Source organism: Hemicordylus capensis, chromosome 1, assembly GCF_027244095.1.
Source record: "Hemicordylus capensis ecotype Gifberg chromosome 1, rHemCap1.1.pri, whole genome shotgun sequence".
Lineage (NCBI taxonomy): Eukaryota > Metazoa > Chordata > Lepidosauria > Squamata > Cordylidae > Hemicordylus > Hemicordylus capensis.
In genome coordinates, this window is record NC_069657.1 from 305,118,488 (window position 1) to 305,142,285 (window position 23,798).

Here is a 23,798-nt window from a genome sequence, read left to right on the forward strand (position 1 = left end):
GAAGACTGTATGCTTATTTCAGTTACTTGTACCTGGAGACAGTTACAATAGATGGGGGATGTCAAGGGGTTGTGTAGAAGACTTCATGGGAAAGATGGATTTTGATTAAGGATTTGAAAGAAGTAAGAGAGAATGAATGATGCAGGGGTTCTGGGAGGTTTTGTTAAACTACTGGATACTTACGATATGCGTTGATTTTTTTAAACAACAAGTTCTCTTTATTTAAAAAACAAAAACCCAGCTTCTGATATTCCACCCCTACTGTGAATCTCCATGCCAGGTAAATGCTGAATTTCTGCATATTTTACCAAGTGTTTAACAGATGCTAAGAAATACTGCATCTCTTGAATTCTTGGATGGCCAGCAGCTGTTAAAACATATAGGGCAGACTGTCAAAAAAATGTGTCAACCCTATTTCTGCATTATCCATCTAGATTATTATTCTGATGTATTGTTTTGCACACAGATTCTTCCAGTATTCTTCTGAGGAACAAAAACCCATTGCAATGGGCACAAACAGAACTGCATCAACCAGAAAGTGGGCAAGCTTCATAAGGCACCATTTCAGGACATATCAGCTAGGAACATAGGAAGCTACCATATACTGAGTCAGACCATAGTTCCATCTAGCTCAGTTTTGTCTACACAGACTAGGAGCGGCTTCTCCGAGGATGCAGGCAGGGAATCTCGCTCAGCCCTATCTTGGAGATGCCAGGGAGGGAACTTGAAACTTTCTGCAGTTCGATCCCCTAAGGGGAATATCTTAGTGCTCACACATGTAGACTCCCATTCATATGCAACCAGGGCAGACCCTGCTTAGTTAAGGGGACAAGTCATGCCTGCTACCACAAGACCAGTTCTCCTCCCTTGTAATAGGAGCTAGTGGTAGCACAGTGAGAAAACAGGTTCTGTAATGCAGTTATAGTAGAACTGGTATTGTTGTAGTTAGAGTAATTAAAGAGGAAAAGTTGGAGGGATATGTGGCACTTTTTGTGCTTGTAAGTAGAGCGGAGCAGAAATCCAACAGGTATGCCTTTCCCTAGCAGTGACAGAAAGCTGCACCTGTTGAATTTCCACTTCTCATAGCGAGTGAAGGCATAGGATCCCTGCTAGCGGGAAAACAAAGGGTAGCAAGCAGTAATCCCCTGTGTTACTGCTGCCGTGCATGCAGAGCCACCTGTGGTTCACTGCGTCTGGGGGCAGCAGGTGTTCACTGCTGTTCACAGGTCAACAGTGCTGCCCCGAGCAGTTCTTCTGCGCCTGAAGTTCAGCCACCTTCTAGCGCCTAACACTTCCCATGGCTTCCCACAGGCCTACAAGCCTAGATGCTCGAGAAAGGGAAGGGACTCCTCAGCACGTGCCGCTATCGAAACTTCTGTGTACACAAGGCGTGCCGCCTTGTTCTCGCCGAGAAGCAGCCGAGAGACCGGAGCGCTGCTGCCCGGGTCCCTTATTGGCACACCAGCTGCTAAAGGGGGAACTGGGCGTGCTTAAGTGTTTCCTGTGGAAATCCCGAAGCCTTCAGCTCCTCCTCCTCCCCCCCCCACCCCCTTCGTGTTTGTGAGCTGGGGACTGACTGAGGAGGAGCAGAGCATCGACTGCTGTCGCTTCTGCCATCTGTGCGTGCCGCCGCCGCCGCCGCCTCCTCGCAGTCGTCGCCTTCTTCAGCCTTCCCATAGCCTGCGGCCTCGCGACGCCACCATGCAGCGGTGGTGGAGGCGGCATTCCTAGTCCGCCTGCGGAGCTACCCACCTTCCCTCTGCGCGCGTCTCCTTCCATCCTCCCGGGGGGGTGGAGGTGCCTGCGGTGCCTCTTCAATGGGCAGTTTGCTGAGCGGGGTCAGCTTCAAGGAGCCCACCACGGTGGAGGACTGCGACTCGACCTGGGAGACCGACTCCGAGCCGGAGCTCCAGGACCCAGGCGGGGAAGAAGGGTCACCGCTCGAGGCGAGGCGGGCTGGTGGGGCTGGCGGAGAAGAAGGCGACGGCGGCGGCGGTGGTGACGGGCCCCCAGCTGAGGACGACCAGCAGCAGCAGCAACAGCAAGGGGAACCGCTCCCTGCGGCAAGCTGCCGGCCGGAAGACGGTGAGCAGCGGGGAGAAGCTGAGGAGGAGGAAGAAGACGACGAGGTGGAGGAAGACGACGAGGAGGGAAACGGCCGTGAGGAAGGAGGGCGGGAAGAAGCAGAAGCGACCCGCACCGAACAGGTAACGCGGGACCCTGCTGCAAACTTCTCCAGGGGGCTAGTTGGAGGCTAGAGCCCTCCCTCTCTTCCCCTCCCCTCCCCTTCATTGCCTCTGCCCCTTGGCAGCGCTGGTGGCCCCTCACCAAGGTTGTGCATGTGCAGCCTCTGTCTCTCTCTAGTACAGTGAGAGGACGCACAATCTTAGTCTGTACAGGCATGTGTGTATGTTAGTCTAGGAATGCAGCATGGAAGCTTTGGAACATCATGGTTGGAAGGCTTGGGGGGGGTGTGCGTGTGTGTGCGCGCGCGTATGTGTAAAAATCTCTCTTGATTTTCTCCGTTTCCCTCTTTTCTCTCCCCCCCACCCCCTTTAATTCTTGCATTCTATGTGACTCAGGCGTCCAGCGTGGCATCCCGCTAGAAGGCGGAGAAGCGCCCTGCTTTGGCAGTTTGCTTGTCTTTTGTGCTAGGCTGCCACTTTTCTCTCTCTCTCTCTCTGCTGACATGCGTAGCAGGCACTGAAAGGAGAAACTGTAGTAATATGTGGTTGAGGATTGTTTTCCTTCTTCTGCCTTAACAGCTTGTGTGTGTTGGGGGGGCGGGGGGTCGTGGTGGCTCTGGTAGTTTAAAAGTGCAGAAGGTTAAAGTAGTTCTAATCCATGCTGAATCCTTGGTATAATAATCCTCCTGTCTTTCTTCAGCAGGCTCTGATTCAGAGAACAAAAATTACAGTAACATGTGGTGACAAAATGCCATTTCAGAACAAGCGTTATTTGACATTCTGGCTGTGTAAATCATTGCTATGATTATACCTATTGGACAAGTGTTCACTGCATAAGACTTAGAGAACTCGTACACCTAAGTACTGTAGAGATACCCCAAAGTTTGCGGGGGGGCCTCACCACTCCTCCCACTTACTCAGTTCTATACTGGTTTTCATATGCTCAACTTTTTAAAAAAAGAAAGAAATCTTACTCAGTGAATGTGGGGCTATATTTTCAAAACATATTGTCTCCTCAGAATGACTTTGTCTCTGACAAAAGGTAAATTGAAGACCTGTTTTCAAGTCGTGTCTTTAAAATATGTAGAGAAAATAACAGAGCACATGTCTGTGGTGTGTGAATGGTTACATGCAACTCTGGATCATATGAAAAGCAGACCAACTTTCAGGGCTCTTTGACAGACAAGGTTCACTCATTTCTATCTGTTCATCCGTTACAAAGACATTGGTCACTGACTTACTGTTCATTTTCTGACTGCTTCCCAACAGGTGTGTTAGGAATGTGAATAGCGAGAAGTAACATGGGACACAGCCCTCAAGTTTCTGTAACATATCTGTGCAATCCTGTGCACAATTACTTCAACATGAGCCTCTCTGTATTCAGTGGTGTTTATTTCCTAGAGTGTGTGTTTAGGTTTGAAGCCATAATTAAATTATTTCTGAAATTCAGGAAAAGACTAAAATGTACTACAAACCATCCTTTTTTTGTGATAGGGATAGAGGACTAGGCGATTATAGCTCTTTCTTCCATTGAACTTGGTCAGTGCATTTTGGTGAGGGAAAAGAGCCAGGGCATAATCTAATAGCTTCAATATTTTATGTATATCCCACTTGTTCTGCAGGCTCTAGACAGACCAGGTTTTAATTTTAAAAGAAAAGAATTTGAAATAGTGATGCCTCTGTATAATCTTCAAAGAATGCAGATTCTAAACTTGCTTATCGGGCTTTGCCAAAAGTGAAGAGTTACTACTCCTTGGTTTTTTAACATTTTGTTTGGGGGTGGTGTGTGTTTGTTTTTAGCAAAAGTTGGTGCTTTGGAGATATAGATTTCCCCACTGAATTATCAATTACTATCACTACAGCTGTCATTTCCCTCCTTTCACTGACATGCTTCCTATCACATCAGAGTCCTTTTTGCAGCATTATGATAGAGGTTTAGATCTAGTTGGCCAATTGGACACCTGGCAATTAAAATCTGTGGCACTAAATTTGCAAAAGGGTGAATGACTTTGAGATCATTCACAAAAGTTAGTTCTGGCAAATTACTTACAGCTCCACCTCCACACTCTAAGGCTCAGTAAACCTCTTTCTTTAATCCATTCTGTAGTGTTCACAGTACAGGAACTATGTAGCTTGGTACCATGAACAAGTTATATCACCTGCAGAACACTAACTTGTACAGAGGGATGGAGGTGGAAGTTTCCATTGCTCGTGCAAGTAAGCACTGCTCAGAAATATTCACTGAAAGGTGGAATTCAGCTGCTTAGGTTGTTAAACTACACACAGCACATAGCATACATGGCAGAAGTGGGAAGAACCCGCTTGCTTAAGCTCCAGATCTTATCCAGACACTGGGGATGGGTGCAGGCTGTACAGCAAGTTAGGAATTTGTTAGCTTGGGCTAAATCCTTATCAGTATGATGTAAAGATGCACCTTGCTCTTTTAAAAATGATCAGCATATAACAAGTCTTAGCCCAGGATTTCAGTTATCTCAGTATATACAAAAATGGGTTAAGCGAGCATTTATGAAAGCCGGATCTACTGGGTTGACTGTGTATTTACTGAAGTCAGTGTTACAGCTCCTGGATAGGTAAACATTATAATGGTGCTAAGATGCAGGCATCTGTATGTTGGCCAGTCTTAAATGGTGTTGTTTGTTGTTGTGTTGTTTAAAATACTTTTATTCTGAACACTGCAGCACACTGCTGCTTAGGATATCATACAATAAAAACAAAGTATGATTAATAATGAAACAAGCATAAAAATAAACAGCAGGATAAAATGGCAGATAGAACCAGAACTGATGAAAACTGGAAACACAATTAAAACCGATTTTAAAATGCTATTTTAAAAAAGAGTTTTCAGGTTACTTTCAAAACTCCTCAAGGAGGGAGACTAAGCACTTCTGGGAGTGCATTCAAGAGATGAGGGTCCATTACTGAATGGCTTTGTCCCTCGTCCCCACCAATCAAATCTGCCTCACTGACACTGCTGGGAGCAAGGGCTAGAATAAGGATCAGAGGCAGATTTGTATGTACAGATACCCCAGGCCCTAGTCATATAGTGCTTTGAGGGTCAAAATCAGCGCTTTGAATATGCCCTGGAAGCAAAGTGGCAGCCAGTGACACTGCCACAGAATAGGAGTGATATTTGTATAGCAACTAGATTATTTGTGTAGCGCCACAAGAATCTTTGCAGCAGCATTCATTCCCTAAATGCCTGCCTACAGAGAGTAATGGGCTGGATGAGGGAAAACAAATTGAGACTGAATCCAAGCAAGATGGAGGTACTCATTGTACGGGCTCAGAATCTGAGGGGTGAGTAAGATCTCCCTGTGCTGGATGGGGTTACACTTCCCTGGAAAGAGCAGGTGTGCAGCATGTGAGTACTCCAGGACCCAGGCCTCACCCTGGTATCTCAGGTGGAGGCTATGGCCTGGAGTGCTTTCTTTCAGCTTCGGCTGATACGACAGCTGCGTTCGTTCCTTGAGGATGACCATCTCAAAACAGTGGTGCACCAGCTGATAACTTCCAGGCTTGACTACTGCAATGTGCTTTATGTGAGGCTGCCTTTTTATGTAGTTTGGAAACTTTAATTAGTTCAATATGCGGCAGCCAGATTGGTCTCTGGGGCAACCCAAAGAGACCATATTATACCTGTTTTGAAACAGCTACACTGGCTGCCGATATGTTTCCGGCAAAATACAATGTGCTGGCTATTACTTTTAAAGCCCTGAACGGCTTAGGTCCAAGTTACCTCAGAGAGCGCCTTCTTCTGCATGATCCCCACTGCAAGTTAAGGTCATCTGAAGAGATCCATCTCCAGCTACCACCGGTGCATCTGGTGGTGACTCAGAGGCGAGCCTTTTCTGTAGCCGCTCCTGGACTGTGGAATGCTCGCCCTGCAGAAATCTGCAACTTAAATTCTTTATTTGTCTTCAGGAGAGCCCTTAAAACTGATCTGTTTGTCCTGGCCTTCCAGGATTTTTAAATAGTTGTAAGTGATTTTAATGTTGTAACCTGGTTTTCAGGGTTTTTAAATTGTTCTGATTGTTTCATTGCTGTTTTATGATGGTTTAATTCAGGGTGGATTTGATTTAAATCAAACTGATTTAAATCACTAGCAGGGTGGATAAAAATAAAAAAAATCTGATTTAAATTAAAAAAAATCTGATTTAAATTTAAAAAAATCTGATTTTTTTGATTTAAATCGGATTTTTTTGATTTTTATCCACCCTGCTAGTGATTTAAATCGTGATTTAAATCAGTTTGATTTAAATCAAATCCACCCTGGTATTGTTAATTGTTGTTGTTTTTATGCTGTTTTATAATTTGTTTTAATTGTTAACTGATTTTAATGGTTTTGTTTTAATTGTAAACCACCCTGAGCCATTTTGGAAGGGTGGTATAAAAATTGAATGGATGAATGAATGAAATTCTGAGCTTTTGAATTATCTTCAAAGGCAGCCCTAGACAGAGAGCATGGCACTAATCTAGTCTAGGTGTAACAAATGCAGAGGTCAGTTCTGGATCCTCCAAGTAGGGTCGCAGCTGGCATACCAGTCGAAACTGGTAAAGTTCACTCCTGGACCCCACTGCCACCTGAACCCCCCCTTCCTCCTGGGACAGTGCTGGATCCAGTGCTGGAAGCTTGGGTCTTTCAGCAGGGATGTGACCCCATCTAAGTCCAGATATGCCTCATTACTCAAATTTCTAGTTTTTCTGATCTAGAACACCTCCATCTTAACTGGATTAAGTTTCAGTTTATGAGTTTTATAAGTTTCAGTTGTGAGCTTTTCCTTGCCCCATGAGATATACTGTAGGGCAGGCTACATATCCAATAAATCTATGGAAGAAGATACATATTAGCTAGATGAAGTTTGAACCTGAAAATGCTTTTATATCTTAAGATGTAGCACAGGAAAAAAAACTGACTAATGGAATTATCAGTGGTTAAGCACTAAGGGTGCTTATTATTGTTTAATGTGCAAGTCTAAACCAAGTACACTGAAGTCATTGAATGTCATGCATTAAATAACCATAGGTTCTCAAAGTAGTGTGCATTTGTAGGCACTTTCACTCTTTTTTTCTTTGTACCTTTATAAATGGTTATTTTGGCAATTTGAAATCTTAATGCAAGGTTATTTAATATTTAAAATTATTTCACTCAGTATGTTTTATAGACTGTAGTGTCAAGCTCAGGGCAGCCCGCAAGTAGACAGCATTGTACTTATCTATGAAAATCTTAGTTCAGCCATCTCTTGAAATCATATGAAAGGATGAATAATTTAGGAGACTTGTAGGGAGGGAAATGACTGTCATCATCACTCCAGAATGCAGTGAAGAAATCCTCACAGTTTCACTGCTTGAAGATTGGGCTAAGTTTTAGTAGCCATACCCTTCTTTATAACTACATATTCTGAAATCCAGGGTATACTCAGTGGTGTGCCTGTTTCGTAAAGACCTAAGGGTACCCTGTTTCCCTCTGAAATCTTTCCCACTTAGCTAAATTTATAGAGAGCCAGCATGGTATAGTGGTTAGAGTGCTGGACTAGGACCGGGGAGAACCGAGTTCAAATCCCCATTCAGCCATGAAACTAGCTGGGTGACTCTGGGCCAGTCACTTCTCTCTCAGCCTAACCTACTTCACAGGGTTGTTGTGAAAAAGAAACTCAAGTACACCACTCTGGGCTCCTTGGAGGAAGAGCGGGATAGAAATGTTAATAATAATAATAAATAAAATAATATGCGTGCCACAAAAGTTGTAGCAAGTTTTAAGAAGTCTCTTTTGATGAGGAACTAAGCCTTAAGACATCCTGTTTTGATTATTGAGCAGAAAATATTAAGAAGAATCTGTAATTATAAAAAACATTTCACAAATATGAAGGTCATTAATATTATTATTATTATTATTATTATTATTATTATTTCAATAATATTGAAAACATAAGTGTCTGAATTGTTTTGGTGTGTTAGGATGTGGAGGGTGCAAAAGCGGAAAAAACCAAGCAAGTTTGAAAGTGCTATATTTTGCTTTCTTGTTTGTCATCCATTCCTGCACCAGCAATTGATGCTTTGAAATGGGCTTCTCCATGTGAATCTGCTGTAGTGAGGAAACAGCATTTGCTGTGCAGGGAGATCTGCAGGTGTCATCCTATTCTGATCCCTATGTGATCAGTGTAAATAGTCTTCTGCAACTGCAGTACATGCCACAGATCCTTTTCATAACCAGAATGGGGTGGGGGGAGGAAAAGGGAGAGAGAGAGTAAAGCCAGCTTGTGGAGTATTCAGGTGCCCATTGTTTCTTTGAACATTCATATGCATATGCTGTGTTTCCCCTTTTTTTAGTGTATGCAAGAGGTGTAGGACTAGTTCATCCAATATTTCTCTCCCTGTGAGTGAGCTTAACTTTCTTTCAAGTCTGTGCTTGAATGTGAATCGGGGATCATTGATACAGCTGGAAACAATTCTGATGGTTGCTGTTAAATTTTTTTGCAACTTGATCTGTATCTTTATATTCTGCTTTTAAATGTGAGCACAATAGTCCAGGTGTAATATTGCCACTGCCAAGCAAAATAGTGCCAATATTCCTATGGCTCCCATAGTATAACTGAGGCCCAGCCACTTACTCCACTAGATAATGATAATGCCACCTTTATAGTCACCACACCCCTCCTCTTCCATTATACCAAAATCCTATCTGAAGCTACTGTTGACTCTTCCTTACTTGCTAGGCATTGGATGGAGTTTTTGCTGCAATGGTGTAAGTCAGTGGCTGACGTTCTGCCTAACAAAGCACCAGTGCAATGGGAGAAGCATTGGTGCTTCTGAAAAGTTCAAATAACTCAGCTGTGCTGATGGCTCAATGGTGGGGGAAAACTTGAACAATCTCTCCTCCCCAGAAAGCACTTTGTACCACCCAAAAATATGTCCCCGAGATTACATGGCCCTCGGGGACATATTTTTGGATGACCCAGAGGGCTTCCAGGGGAAGAGGAGGTTGTTGAAATATCCCCCCTAAACACAGTAGATGGGCCTCGGGATGGACTGGAACTCTTAAGAAGCACTGGTGCTATACCGGTGCTTCTCCCGTTGCACCAGTGCTTTGTCAGGATGTCATCTACTGTTTGTGCATTGCTCCAGCTAAAGCTGATCTGAGTAGAACTGGGCTGTCTATGGACATATACCTCAGTTAGCTCTGCTGTGCAGTGTAAAGTCCCTGCATACACTGTGTATGCATGTGACATGCGTTACAGAAGGAAGTAAAACAAAATTTTGGAATCAAACAAATTTCTGTATACACATTGCTCTCGTTTGCTGGTCATCTGTCAGTTAAAACCAAGGCCAGAAGCACCATCCATGCTCATCTGTTTACAATTTCAGTAACATATAGCTATTATCAAACAGTTTAACAGCCACAGCATTTGTACTTAGGCAGGAAGGTAGATTGAAAGTAAAATGTGGAAAATGTGCCCTTGTTTATGTGAAAGAATAGCATGATTTTGTATTTTGGAGGCGTTTCATATTTGTTGTTGTCTGGTGGGCCAATTCACACACGCATTTGATTATTCAACACTTGGGGCCAGTTCACACATCACAGTGGATCCCACATGATCACCTCGGGGGTCTGCAGGGTTCCAGCAGGACCATGATGGTATGTAAACCACGTTTGTATGCACCAGGCTCCATGGTGGTGCTGTACATGGGGAGAGCAATTTCAAAAAGTGTCAGCAACATGATAGAAATTGAAGTGGTTGCATGTTGATTCAAAGAATGCTTAGTTAGAAGCATTCTAAGTGAGAACAGCCCAGCCATACATTAGTCTTGCATGCTCCCAGTGAGAGCCTGCAGATCAGCATGATGTGTGAACCAGCCTTTGACTTGCAGCTGAATGTATGAACAACCTCTATGAGAAAACACTGTGTTTGCATTGATCATGGTGATAGGGAAATTCTATCTGTGGTGTTTGATCTTTGATCACTGAAGCCAGTTACCACTTGATGCTGCTGTGAACATGCACAATGAACATGCATGTGTGAACCAGCCCCAAGTCTTCAAGAGAAGTATATTACACTGTAGATTCTATAGCCAAGATCCAAAGATAGCCTCCTGCGAAGTGCTTCCACACAGGCAAGGCAGCCAGTTTCACCACATAGAATACTGCTCTGGAAGGTCACCCAAGCCTTCCAGACTGTCTTCTGGTGGGTGGGTGGGTGTGTGTCTGTCCATGTGCGCATGCGCACACAGACACACACAACCTCAGTGTGCATGCTGAAGAGCATGTGTGGTCCTTTTGAACACGCAACATATTTCTTGAATGACACATCATTCTGCCATATAGAGAGACATCATCAAAGTCTGTTATGCTCATTCTGCTGCTTGCAATTGAATGTGTCTGCTCTTTCCAGGGGGATGATACAGTTGAAGTGACAGCTAAACCAAAGAGAAGCTTTTATGCTGCAAGAGATTTGTACAAATATCGTCACCAATATCCAGTAAGAGCATTTTGCAGTCCTTGGGCATTAATTAAACTACAATGATGGTGCATTATAAGTCATTTATAGCTTAGGTGGAGTCCCTCAAATGTATAATATAAGCATATATTGGAAGATATGTTAGGCAGGATGTTGGGAGAGGCTTAGGAACTCAATAGCTGCCAATTTAGACTGGGGATATTGGAGTGCAAGTATGTTATTCCATCCACCTGATGGTTATTATTGTCGTATCAGGGCAGTTGTTTGAAGATGTCAACTAGATAATGCTCAGAATTTGCTAAGTATTGTGGTACTGACTATAATACAATACTAACAGATGGTCCTTTCCTGGGAATCTATAACTTGTACACCTGACTTTACAAATGCTTGACATTTTCATTGTCCTACTAAGACATAAAGAGGAGAGACTCGCCTTGATAACCTGAGGTTATGGGTAGAAACTCATTGGGAAATGAGCAGAACTATAATACAACTTTTTAAAAAAGATAGTGAAAGATTGTAACAAATGTTTTGCAGAAGAATGAAAAGTTAACTTTAGAAAATGAGACAAAATCTAAGGAGAAGATATAACATCAGCTTGTAAACCACATGCTAGGGGTTTCATGAACTCAGATATAATTGACACCTCTATTTTCCAGTGGATATAATTGGAAATTTTACCTATGTATTCATACTTTAAAGGCTATAACTTTTAAATATATTGCTATTAAATATTTGATATTTTAAAATACAGAACAAATTTGCCAGAATCTTATCTTTCTTTATACGTATAAAACAGATCTCATAAATATTCAGTCTGCTCTAATTATCTCCATCTCGCCTACTTCCTCTTCTCCTACCCTTCAACCTCACTTGAAACAAATGTTATCTGACCTCAGCTTAAGGGCCAAACTATACATTTATGTAGGATTTTATTTAATGCAAAGAAGTCATGTGTGGCTTAAGACTAAGCGGTGGATCTGTTGAGGTGTGAGAGATGGATGAGAAAGTGGCCAGGAGGTATTTTAACAGAGAGGTGACTTGCAAGCAAAGGGTTGAACAGCCCTTTTTTCTCCACACCCCTATTCAGCCTAAAGCCCTCCACGACTGCTTTGCATTATACAAAATATTGGGAGAAACAACTGCAGAACTACACCTAACCTGACAGAAGAGGGTGGGGTGTAATGAAATAAACTAGCTGACCTGGTGCAGAGCATCTGTGCCTCTAGTTTTCCCTGTCTTCCCCCCCTCTTCATTTTGTGCTCCCTCGATGGCTCCTTCTCCTCCCTTGGTGGCTGGCCATTCTCCTGGCCAGCAGTTTCTTTCTGCCCTTCCCCGGTGCTAATCAGCAGCTCACTCACAAACTCTCACAAGAGCTGCCATGCATGGTATTAGTAACAGGTACATTTAGGAGAATTATAAATATAGATGTTGATGGCTTGCATATGCGGGCATGGCAAGTATTTTAACCAGATGCATTAGAACAGTTGCACAAATCCTTGGTTGCTGGATTGTGACTTGATTTTAATTTGGCCAAATTCTTTCTTCCTAAGTTAGTCCTTAACCCCCTTGACATCCATTATTCGCAAGCAAGCAAAGTAGCACTTTTTCTACCAGTTTGTAAAGTGATAAAGAAGCTTTAGATTCCTTTATTTACCTGTTTCCAAACTACAACTCAAGATAAAGTTTCGGCTAGCCTTATTACAAGCATATTACTACAGACATTTATATCATGGCTGATCATGCTTTTTATTGTTCTTCATCTCTGCTCAGCAGAACTTTAAAGATCTACGCTATCAGAATGACTTGTGCAATCTCCGCTTTTACAAGAATAAAATCCCCTTTAAACCTGATGGTAAGTATTCCGTGACAACACTATCATGTTACTGGTTTTAATTTGTTATAATACGAGCATGTATACTAAATGGTGAGGATTCATTTTAGGATTCCAGATCTGTAAATATCAAATTGCCACACCACATAGCTTTACTCTTCTGATACATTTGTCTTGAAGAGTAATGTTACATTCTGAGCATTCCTTCTAATTTCTGGAGCCCCTCCAAAACATAGCCATACTGTATGTGCAAGATACATGGTTTACTACATGGTGGTACATGTTGTTGTTGTTCTCTAAGAAGTGGTGGATTTTGTGCCTTACACCATAGAGATTTGGTCAGTGGGGAAAATGCACCCCCTATACAAAAAGATAGGTGACTGTACAGTGAAAAATCAAGCTGATAACCTGGTTTAAAGCTAAAAGAAATAGGGAATAATTTTGATAAGGTTTTTTTACAGATCCATCTAGAAGTCACGTCAGCTGTACCTTTGGCTTCAGTGTCATTGGCTTAAATTAAATCTGGCTATGTGAAGTTTAGCAATCCCACTTTAAATTGTTTGTGTACTGCAGATGCAGCTGATTAGGTGATCTGCATCAGTCTCAGCTGCTGGCAAACCTTATACTACTTCCAGTTCTCAACTGAGAAACTCGGTTTAAATTATTAGTGACATCAACAGTGGGCTGATTCAGATGATCCAAAAAACTATGGCTTGTTGGGTCATGAACATGACCAGAAGCCTGCTATGCACATGCACTCCCCCTTCTCACCTTGCACACCCAGAGAAATGTAGTTTGTTTAAGCCACCATTCAGTGGCCCTTGAGTCCAGGAGCTGCAGCTTACTTGTGGTTTAGAAACCAGGATATGAGACTGAGAGGCTGTTCTCAAGAGCAGTCTAACCCAGGCTAGGGATGCCCAACCTGGGCTAGGCTATGCATGAGAACTGCCAGGATTGGGCCTGATCCCAGCAGGCCAGCACCACCTAGCCCTGCTTTTAAGCCCAGCTATTTGCTGAGGTTAAGGGAGCAAGCGCTGCCTTACCCCCGGCTACCTGCTCATGTGTGAGTATGGACTTCTTCCAGCTATACACGGTGGGCGGGGGGGGAGAGGGGCCTAGAATGCCCGTCTCCTGGGGGAATCCCCTAATGCTGCCCGTGTGTCACACACTGCATTGTGGGCTTCACCGAGGCCAGGACAATGAATCCTGGCCTCAGATCAATCCACCCTGCTCTGCATTGCCCAGAGCAGGGCTGGTCGTGTGGGATTGTGGAGCATGCAGAGCCCGCTCCCACCGAACAACAAAGGATCATTTGGGGGGAAGGCAAAGTTTAGTAAGGCAGCCGCCCATCCTCCAGGTCATGTGTATGGCCCCTGGGATTTGCTTTCTGGGTTCATATGTCAAGTGGAGCTCTGTTTTTAAACCAACCAGGATGTTTGCATTGCAGCTCCACAATGTATCTTAACGGGGAAGGGGAAGGATGAAGCACATAGGTTTGGTGTTTATATAATACTTTTCAATGGGAGAATTCTCAGAATGGTTTCTATAAAATAAAAAGTAGACTCAGAACCCAGCAAACCATGTCTGCAACAACATCTCGTGCTCTGTTTCACTTGTTGGATTCAGATTAACAATCCAATATATCCTTGAACTGCTTGATGCATATAAGCTGCTGGTTTTATTGTGTTTTCTTCTGTTGTTATTGTTGGGCTTTTCAGTGGTCTAAGGATTTTTAGAAGTGTTGGCTGCTAATCAGTTAACAATATATTGATTTTTATTCTTTTCATATATTTTGTAAATAAGTGTACTTTCTGAAATTACGTTTCTGCATTTGCTTGTCATGGCATTTATATATGCATGAAAGATATTTTTATGGGTTTGTAGATAATTTTGAGGGCATATATTGACTCATATATTTGCTCTGCTGATATAGGTGTTTATATTGAAGAAGTCCTAAATAAATGGAAAGGAGACTATGAAAAATTGGAGCACAACCACACTTACATACAATGGTTGGTCATGTTTTACTTGCTTATATTTTCTTGGTGTGTGTGTGTGTATAAATACATCTGATTAAACCTGCTTCGTTTGCAACAACTGTTTGTTTTGTTCTTAATATAGGCTTTTTCCTTTAAGAGAACAAGGATTGAATTTCTATGCAAAGGAATTAACAACATATGAAATTGAGGTAAAGCAACTATTGTAAAGTAGTTGACAATATAACAGTCCCATTTGATGGTTCAGACTAGATCTATTTCTGTAATGTTTCCATTATTTATGACATTTTAAAATGTGTTTTAGGAATTCAAAAAAACAAAAGAGGCAATTAGAAGATTCCTGTTGGCTTACAAAATGATGTTGGAATTCTTTGGAATAAAATTAATTGATAAAACTGGGAACGTAGCACGAGCTTCTAACTGGCAAGAGAGATTCCAGCACTTGAATGAGTAAGTAATAGCCTGCAATAGATGCTTTAGAACTGTCAGAGTCTAAGAGCAGAAGCTTTTCTATCTGAACTTATGTCTATTTGTAAGGGAACAAGACTGTGGCAGTCCTACCTCCTGATACCCGCAGATGTCCACATGTGGATGTATTTGGATAGGGCTGTGGTTTTATAAAATCCACTACATGTAAGCTCAGATCGCACAGCTTATCTCCTGACTGCAAGTGGTATATTGACTGTGCTATGAAAATCTGTGTCCATTTGGATTTTATCTGTGGGTCTTTTCAACATTACTCCTGTCCAGTGATCTCAAAGACAGGACCAGTGCACCTGATAGGCAGAAACAATCTGCTTTCTTTCCCCTGTACCACATAATGTTATAGGGACACATTTAGGGAACATATTTTTTTGATCTGGGCCAGAGCATCTTTGTCTCTGCATGAAGTAGGAGGATTTCAAAAGAATGCCACAAAATGTCTCACCAGACAAGAAGCAGGTCTCACTAGGGTTGAATCAGGCTACTGGACCTGTATTATAAAGTTTTGGTTAAAACTGGTTTTTGCCAATGTAGGTCTGGCTTCCTTGGTAATGATTGATGACTTTAAGCATAAGTGGAAGACCTTGGTTAAAAATAAACTTGTTCAATTTGGGTTCTCCCATGAGGAAATTCTTAGATTAGGACATGATCAGGCCTGGCAGGTTATCAAGCAGTTTATTGCTGATACAGAATTACAGGTGGATACAGCCTGTCTAAAGAGTGGTATCTATCTGAGGAAACAACTTTTTAATTCCAAACCGGCAGCATATTTAGATAATATTTTTATCCCTAAATTTAGGTGCCCATTTACTCTTGCCCACCTAAACGCCCTTCCGACGGCTGTTAGGGATGGTAGATATAAAGGGATTCCATATAATTTAAGGATTTGCCCCTGTGGAATGGGTGCTGTAGAAACTACCCTGCATGTTGTTTTATATTGTAAATTTTATAGCAATGCTCATTTAAAACTAATTTCTCCTCTCCTGGGGAAGTTTCCAGGTCACTCTGATAAATTTTACTTAGAGTTTTTGTTATCTAACAACTACATTGTTTGTATTATTCGCTCTAGTCTTATGTAATTTTTTTTGTTGTACTGTCTGATCTACGATCGTAATAAAGTTTATCTAAAGAGATGCAGAAATAAGATAATCAGCAAATATTTCTTTGTGTGCACGTGACTTTCCCATTTCATCCACATGACTGATTTTTTTAGAAATTTACTGGCTCACATCCTGAATAACAAAATGCTTGTGGAGCAAACAAAGTTGTTCTAAGTGAGCAAAGATGCACATTTTTGAAGTGGTGATTCTTTTTATTTAGCAGGGAGAGAGCAACTGGCCCTATCCATCCCCAGCACAGCATCCCTCCAGTGACTATTGCTGGTGTCTATCTTATGTTTCTTTTTTAAATTGTGAGCCCTTTGGGGACAGGGAGCCATTTTATTTATTTATATCTATGTAAACTGCTTTGGGAAATCTTGTTGAAAAGCAGTATATAAATATTTGTCTTTGAGTGCAAGCAGATTGCATCATCATTGCACTAAAAACCAGGAATTTGTGCAATTGCCCAAAAATTCCATTTAAAACAAATGAAATGTGCTAGAGTTGTGCACCTTTTTAAATGAGCAGAAGCATCTTTCAGAGTAGTGATTCTCTTATATTTAGCAGGGGGACAGCAACTGTCCCAGCATAGCATCTGGTGTTTACCCTTTTTGTCAAAGTGGCAGGGGTCAGTAGATATACTGTAGCAGAAGGAATTTATTTGCTTTTGTCACTTTGAATCCAGTTGATCTTTCTTTGCAGGTCCCAGCATAACTACTTGAGAATCACCCGCATTTTGAAGAGTCTTGGTGAACTTGGATATGAAAGTTTCAAACCTCCTCTTGTAAAATTTATTCTTCATGAAGCTCTGGTGGAAGATACCATCCCCAATATTAAGCAAAGTGCTTTGGAATATTTTGTGTATACCATTAGAGACCGAAGAGAGAGGAGGAAACTCCTGCGATTTGCCCAGCAACACTATCTGCCCTCTGACCATTTCATATGGGGACCACCACGGAAACAGAAGTTGGAAGGAAGCAAACCAAGTAAAAAGCTGGCATCTCCAGTCTCTCTCCGCAGCAGCTGTGCTTCTACACACAAAAAGACAAGAGACTGCAAGAATTCGTCTGTGGTTTGTAACTCAAATAGCAAAGCAACTGATGAGAAAAGGGCAGAACCTTTAAAAAATGTTGAAGATTGTGATCAGAGTAGGAAACTCGCCAGCTCTGAAGTTGCTAAGCAGAGTAATGGTGAAAAGAGTAGTGATGCTGAATGTCAGAACCCCAAACTGGAAGAAACTGCTAATCCTTTGAACCCGAAGGAGAATGTTTCCTATTGCAAAAAACATAAAGGCAAACATGATGAAAATCTTAGCTCAGACTGTAGAAATCCAGAAGCTGTAGAAAAAGATTCTTGTGACAGTAAAAATGATTCAACAAATATATCAGCTGATCTGCAGGACAATGTAGATAAAGCCTCAACAGGATCAAGCATAAAAAACAAAGAGGAGACTCAAACATAAACTTGGGCATCTTTGTTTGGTTCAATCTCCTGCTGAACAGGACAGAACATTGTACTCCTTAACTTGTATGAAACTGGATAAAGAAACAAAGATACTAATGCAAAATATGTCAACTTGGGCTCTTTGGGGTTATGGCTTCTTCTGTTTGACTTGGTTTACTGTTTGCACTCTTTACAGATGTGTGCTAAGCTTAAAAATAACGTTAATATTTGAGCCTCTTCCTTTGCTAAGACTGCTATCTACGTGGAAACATCTTGTATTCATTTTTGTTAGCCCTTTGTTTCATCTCTTATTATAATACTTATTTTTTGCAAACCGTAAGTGCCAACTAGATATCCCAGGAGTCAGGGTTAGGATGTCTGTTTCTAGCAGATGGTGTGCTGAACTTGTCCATGCCTGTGATTGCTCGATAACCAAACGTGGGGAGATTCAAGCATAAAGACCTGTCCATGTTGCCTCTGTGCAGCAAGCCATGTTCTCTTGGCTTCTAGCCTTTAACCTGGAAAAATGATTATTTACTTCCCAGTGTGGTTGTGAGAGAAAATGCAGCAGTTGTGTTAAACAAGTGTTTTACGTTTAAAAGTGCTGTATAAATAACTAGTAATAGCACGCATACACCAGCACTAGTTGCCCCAAAATATTCATAGAGGTTGTCACTGCTCCTTCCTAGACTCTTTCTGTTCCTCTTTCCCCCTTTCATGTTTCCTTCATTGTGATGTAGTGGATAAAGTACTAGACTTGGAAAAGAGGAGTAAAATCCGTTCTTGGGCATGAACTCACTGGATGGTCATGTGTACTTCTGTGAGCTTTTCGGGAGAAGGGCAGCATACAAACGTCCTTCTCTTTCTCTTTGACTCTCCACTGCTCCCCCGCCTTGCGTCCTCTCTCCATTATCTAAATTCTTCCTTTCCCTTTCATTCCTCCCATACATCTACACACCTCTGACAATCAGGGACAAACGCTGTGCTCATGTTAATTTTTGGATACAAGATGACCCTTGGTGGGAGGGGATGATTCTTCTTGAAAAGACTCATTTCTCATCGATGAGGAATACAAGGGTTGGGAAAGGGTTATGGACTGCAGACACATGAAAGTCGATGATTGCCTACTCAGCTGCTAAAGCAGAACCAGTGTTTTGAGAGGTTGATCTTTCCTCCAAGAATTGCAGGTGGGATTTGAATGACCTTCTGTGAAAAGGGTGGAATGCTGCTTTCTTTTCTGTTCCTCCTGCTACAAGACAGCCCAAAGCTCCTGTCAGTTCCCTCACCTCTTGCAGCTGGAGTATGCAGGAAACATCCAGGGAGGGGGAAACTTTTACTTCCTTTGAGACAAACACAGTTGATTGAGATATCTTTCTGCTTTCTTGTTTGCACATGCTTGCAAACAAGCATTCCCTTCCCCCATGGAGTATTCTCTGAGTAGGAAGATTAAGTAGCCAGGGAGAAGAAACACTGAGGCAGATGGAGCTAAAAGGACCCTGGCAGGAACCAGGGAAGGTGTAGGGCTTCTCCCTGTGAGTCAACTTACAGCCCATTAAAAGGACCAAACTACTCTCACCATGGGTAGCTTGATCATCTATAACATCCTGCCAAGCAGCAAGGAGGACTTCACGCTGCATCAGATACAGACGTGTGATAGTGTTTGCAGGTCTGGCATATCAGTCTCCCATAACCAGATGATACAAGCTTGTTTTGAGAGAGGAGAAGGAAGGGGCTTGAAAAGAATTATAAGGACCACTTTACCTCTCTTCTGGGTTGAGCACATGATTGAGGCTAGTCTGCTTTCTTTAATTTAGTAAATAGCTAGAGCAGCCTTCCACAGATTGGGGCCATGAAGCAGGGAGGGGCTCAACTTCTGCCCCCACCATGGTCCTGATCCAAACTGACCCTAGGGCTAAAAGCTCCCATTGGTATGAATGGGGATTCCCCATCCCCACCCTTGCCAAATAGCAGCCGGGAGTGGGGTGGAACCTGCGTGAGTGTACAGGGCATGCTGGAGAGACCCCTGAGCCAGGAGGCTGCTTTTAAGTCTCCCGGTCAGGAGTCTACTCGTGAGTTGGCATGGAACCGCACTGTGGGAACTCACGATCATAGAGTCTGGGTTAGCAGAGCACTTGCTCCGCTAACCTGGGCTTAGGGGAGGGTTACTTAAGCGGGTTAACCGCCTGGAGGCCACCGGGCTTGCCTGTGAGCCTGGTGGTTCTCACGGTCAGGCGAAATCGGGCCAGGTTCCCACAGCCCGGTTTTGCCTGATCATGGGAATAGGCTCTATGCCTTTTAGATGTATCCAAATAAGTTCTAATATATACTAAATAATACACACCAGATCAACATCTCTCTGTCCTTTTGTATGTAATTGCTTTTTCCATGTGTTTGCTTCTGGTATTCTCTCCTGTTGGAGTTGCATGTAAGGAGAGTTGCTGGCATCCTATACTGAGCCATTTTCTTCCTTCTGCACAGCCTTGTGAATCTGTGCTGGGAAGCCTTTGCACATCTTTACATCTTCCCTCTTCTCCCTCTCATGTGTATAATACACAGAAAAAAATAGAGCAAAACCTTTGCTTTGCTTTTTCTTGTCCTTTCTAGCACTGATTTTACAGTTCTGACTGGACAGCTATCCTTTTGCAGCTGTGCAGAAAAATATAGATTGAAATACACTTCTACTAGACCACCAATGTGGCTGCTGTTCTCAGACATTCTTTTGGTATCTTTGCAACTTCATAGGGTGCAGATCTGGTGGTGTTCTTGATCGCAGCAAAAATAATGTAAGATCCTCGATGAACCTCAGCCACCTTTACAAATTAATCCCCATCAGTTTTAGTATGTTTCAATGAGGCATACTAAAACTGACTAACATAAATGACATAAAACAACGTGCCCAAACTAGAGATGCAGTCAGACTTGCAAGTATTTTTTACTAAAGCAATGTAGATGGCTGAAGGAAGTGATGCATTCCAATATTCAACATGTTCTGTGGCAATTTCATGAGTTACCTATTTGCTTTACATTGCAATTCAAGGAGCTGGTTTTAACATATAAAGCTGTCTAAGCTGGGACCCACATAGCTTGAGAATGGTTTTTCTCTGTTGGAGCCCATGCACCAATGGTCCAGCAACCACTGCCTGGGATTCCCACTGTGGTAGGTGAGACATGGCAGCTAGAAGAGGGACCTTTGTGGGGATTGCTCCTAAGCTTTGGAACCTTCTGTCTGAAGATATTGGGAAATCTACATCTTTACTGGGTTTTTGGAAAGGGCACAAATGCTTTCTCTTTCAGAAAACATAAGAACAACTCTGCTGGATCAGGCCCAAGGCCTATCTAGTTCAGCATCCTGTTTCACACAGTGGCCCACCAGATGCCTCTGGGGGAGCCCACAGGCAAGAGGTGAGGGCATGCCCTCTCTCCTGCTGTTGCTCCCCTGCAACTGAGAGGCATTGTGCCTCCGAGGTTGGAGGTGGCCCACAGCCACCAGACTAGTAGCCATTGATAGACCTGTCTTCCATGACTTTATCGAAGCCACTTTTAAAATAATCCAAGCTGGTGACCATCACCACATCCCATGGCAAAGAATTCCATAGAGTAATTATGTTCTGTGCGGAAAAAATTCTTCTTGTCGGTCCTAAGTTTCCCAACCTTTAGTTTATGGGATGATCCCTCACTCTAGTGTTGTGAGAGAGGGAGAAAAATGTTTCTGTCCATTCTCTCCACTCCATGCATAATTTTATACACCTTGATCATGTCTTCCTTTAGTTGCCTCTTTTCCAAAGAAAAGAGCCCCAGATGCTGTAGCCTAGCCTCATAAGGAAGGTGTTCCAGGCTCCTGATCATATTGGTTGCCCTCTTCTGCACCTTTTCCAGTTCTACAATATCTTTCTTAAGATATGATGACCAAAACTGTACGCAGTACTCCAGATGTGGCTGCGCCATAGATTTGTATAAGGGCATTATAATATTAGCATTTTTGTTTTCGGTCCCCTTCCTAATGAACCCTAGCATGGAATTTGCCTTTTTCATAGCTGCCATGCACTGAGTTGACACTTTCAATGAGCTGCCCACCATGACCTCAAGATCTCTCTCCTGGTTAGTCACCAACAGATTTATATGACTTGCTTCATGGCTGGTTTACTAGAGCTTGATTTGTCTTTGGTTTAGTTTGTTTTGAAGTGATGATACTGTTGTTGCATTGCTTGTTTGCTGTTAGCTGCTTTGAGTTTATGGAATGGACCTTGGAGTGCAACTCCCTACTCAGTGCAGGAAATTGCTGCTACAAATATTTTAAAATAACATACAGTGTGAGAAGGCAGTTCTTAAAAAATATGTTGGCATTAATATAGCTGGCTTGAGAGAAAATAAATCTACCTTCTAACATCTTCAGTAATACAAAAGTTTGACTGGCTCACTTTCTATTTAAATACAATGGGTAGCATTCAAATGACTATTTGTGTGAGTGGTGCTCATGCAAGTTGGGGAGGGATGATTTTTATCAATTCCCCCTTTCCCTCTGCAGCCCATGCCCTTGAATATCTGCTCTTGAGAGTCCATCAGCACTTGGGAACATATGTAAGGAGGAGATAAGTGAAAAAAATATCCCCTTTTACAAATGTAAGAGTTCTGCTAACACAAGTACTAGTCTAGTTGCTACCCAATGGCTGGGAGTCAATTGCCCCATCCACAAACAAAGTGTTTCTGCATGTCTGTGGAGGTGAGAGAGAGAATTCCTTTGAATAGCAGCCCATTATACCTCATGAGGTGCTCATGAAGGAGAAAAGCTGGTCTTGTGGTAGGAAGCATGAATTGTCCACTTTGCTAAGCAGAGTCCACCCTGTTTTGTATTTGAATGGGAGACTACATGTGTGAGCACTGCAAGATATTCCCCTTAGGGGATGAGTCCACTCTATGAAGAGCATCTGAGGTTCCAAGTTCCCCTTCTGGCATCTCCAAGATTGGTCTGAGAGAGACTCCTACCTGCAACATTGGAGAAGCTGCGTAGACAATGCTGAGCTAGATGGGCCAATGGTCTGATTCGGTAGAAGTCAGCTTCCTATGTTCCTACTCTGGAGGGCCCCTATATTTGAGGGTGGTAGTGGGGTTGTTGCTGGAAAGGAAAACTGAAAGGTCTTGTGTGCAGGCTCTGGATCCTTGCCATAGGATGGATAATACCATATTTACCCAAATACAAGATGACTCTAAATTTAAGACACCCTTCTAAAAAAATAGAGGTTAAATACAGGTTATACCTATATTTACTCAAAAGGAAGAGTTCTGGATTTAAATGACTTCCTGATTTCTAACATTAAAGAACTTGGGGAAAAACCTACATTCAGGTAAATACAGTGTGTGTGTGTGTGTGTGTGTGTGTGTGTGTGTGTGTGTGTACAAATTTTGGGCTTGTGGTTTTTGTGTTTACATCCTAGGAAACATCATTTTATAGCAGATTTATATATGTTCAAAGGCTCCCCAAAACCTAAAATTTACATCCCATCTTATCACAGATGCAGGGATATGAAAAGTACTGCCGATGCACTCCAGCTCTTATTCCTAGGATACAAAATGACCAAGTGTATTTATCATTGCACAGACTGGGACCTACACGTAGCAGTACGTGCAGAGGTCCCCACCCCCACCTTCATGCATATAAACATGTGCATGACCACTGAGATACTTATCCAATTTACAATTGAGATACTTATCCAATTTAATATAGCCTGTTTGCTGAACATATATGTGCTGATTTTAGGGCACTAAGTAGATCATGAAAGTGACACTTAAGCATAGAATTTGAATGTCTTGCTTAGTTCCCATGTTATTAATATAGACAATTGGAATCAAATTTACTGTTGGAAAGACCAAGTCTAAATGTGTATCTAAAAACACACCCAAGTTCCAGTTCTCTTTAGGTCATGCTAGTTCCATATATTAATATATCAACTACACTTGCCTGGAAACTTCAGCATGCAATATACAATGTTCCCTTACAACTCATGTTTGGCATAAAGCCGGGTCTCTCATGATCTGGTGTTTGTATTTATGCCATCAAATGTCAAGCAGTGGAGGGAGGAAGAGGCGCACACACTCCCAGTTCTCAGTCATCTGTGTGGTGAAAGGACTGGGAAGTGATTGTGTGGGTGGAGTCCATCGTGGTTGCTTGGTATGGGCAACTGACATCAGCTACCTTCCTTTAAGTCTAAAATAGTCAGTTGCCCATGCCAAGCAACCACGATGGACTCCACCCACACAATCGCTTCCCAGTTCTTTTCACCACG

At 42.5% G+C, this 23,798-nt stretch overlaps 1 protein-coding gene across 4 annotated transcripts; it reads left to right on the plus strand.

The window, feature by feature from the left end:
• The first annotated feature begins 1,504 nt into the window (after positions 1-1,504).
• OGFRL1 (opioid growth factor receptor like 1) lies at positions 1,505-18,315 on the plus strand. Of its 4 annotated transcripts, none has more exons than XM_053286794.1 (7): positions 1,507-2,207; positions 10,595-10,681; positions 12,434-12,515; positions 14,428-14,506; positions 14,616-14,682; positions 14,796-14,941; positions 16,777-18,315. In XM_053286794.1, the coding sequence occupies exons 1-7, from the start codon at positions 1,818-1,820 to the stop codon at positions 17,534-17,536; spliced, it is 1,611 nt and encodes a 536-aa protein (XP_053142769.1). In that variant the 5' UTR covers positions 1,507-1,817; the 3' UTR covers positions 17,537-18,315. The 4 variants fall into 4 exon arrangements, with proteins under 4 accessions (XP_053142771.1, XP_053142772.1, XP_053142769.1 ...); XM_053286795.1 differs by having other exon boundaries at positions 1,508-2,207; positions 12,437-12,515; XM_053286796.1 differs by lacking the exon at positions 10,595-10,681 and having other exon boundaries at positions 1,505-2,207.
• Positions 18,316-23,798: the final 5,483 nt, after the last annotated feature.

What these genes read in the sequence shown, in the direction of transcription:
- OGFRL1 (XM_053286794.1), top strand. Translation starts at nt 1,818, where the DNA reads ATGGGCAGTTTGCTGAGCGGGGTCAGCTTCAAGGAGCCCACCACGGTG. An exon ending in AATCCCCTTTAAACCTGATG is followed by an intron (nt 12,516 to 14,427) that starts GTAAGTATTCCG and finishes CTGCTGATATAG; the next exon opens with GTGTTTATATTGAAGAAGTC. An exon ending in TAACAACATATGAAATTGAG is followed by an intron (nt 14,683 to 14,795) that starts GTAAAGCAACTA and finishes AATGTGTTTTAG; the next exon opens with GAATTCAAAAAAACAAAAGA.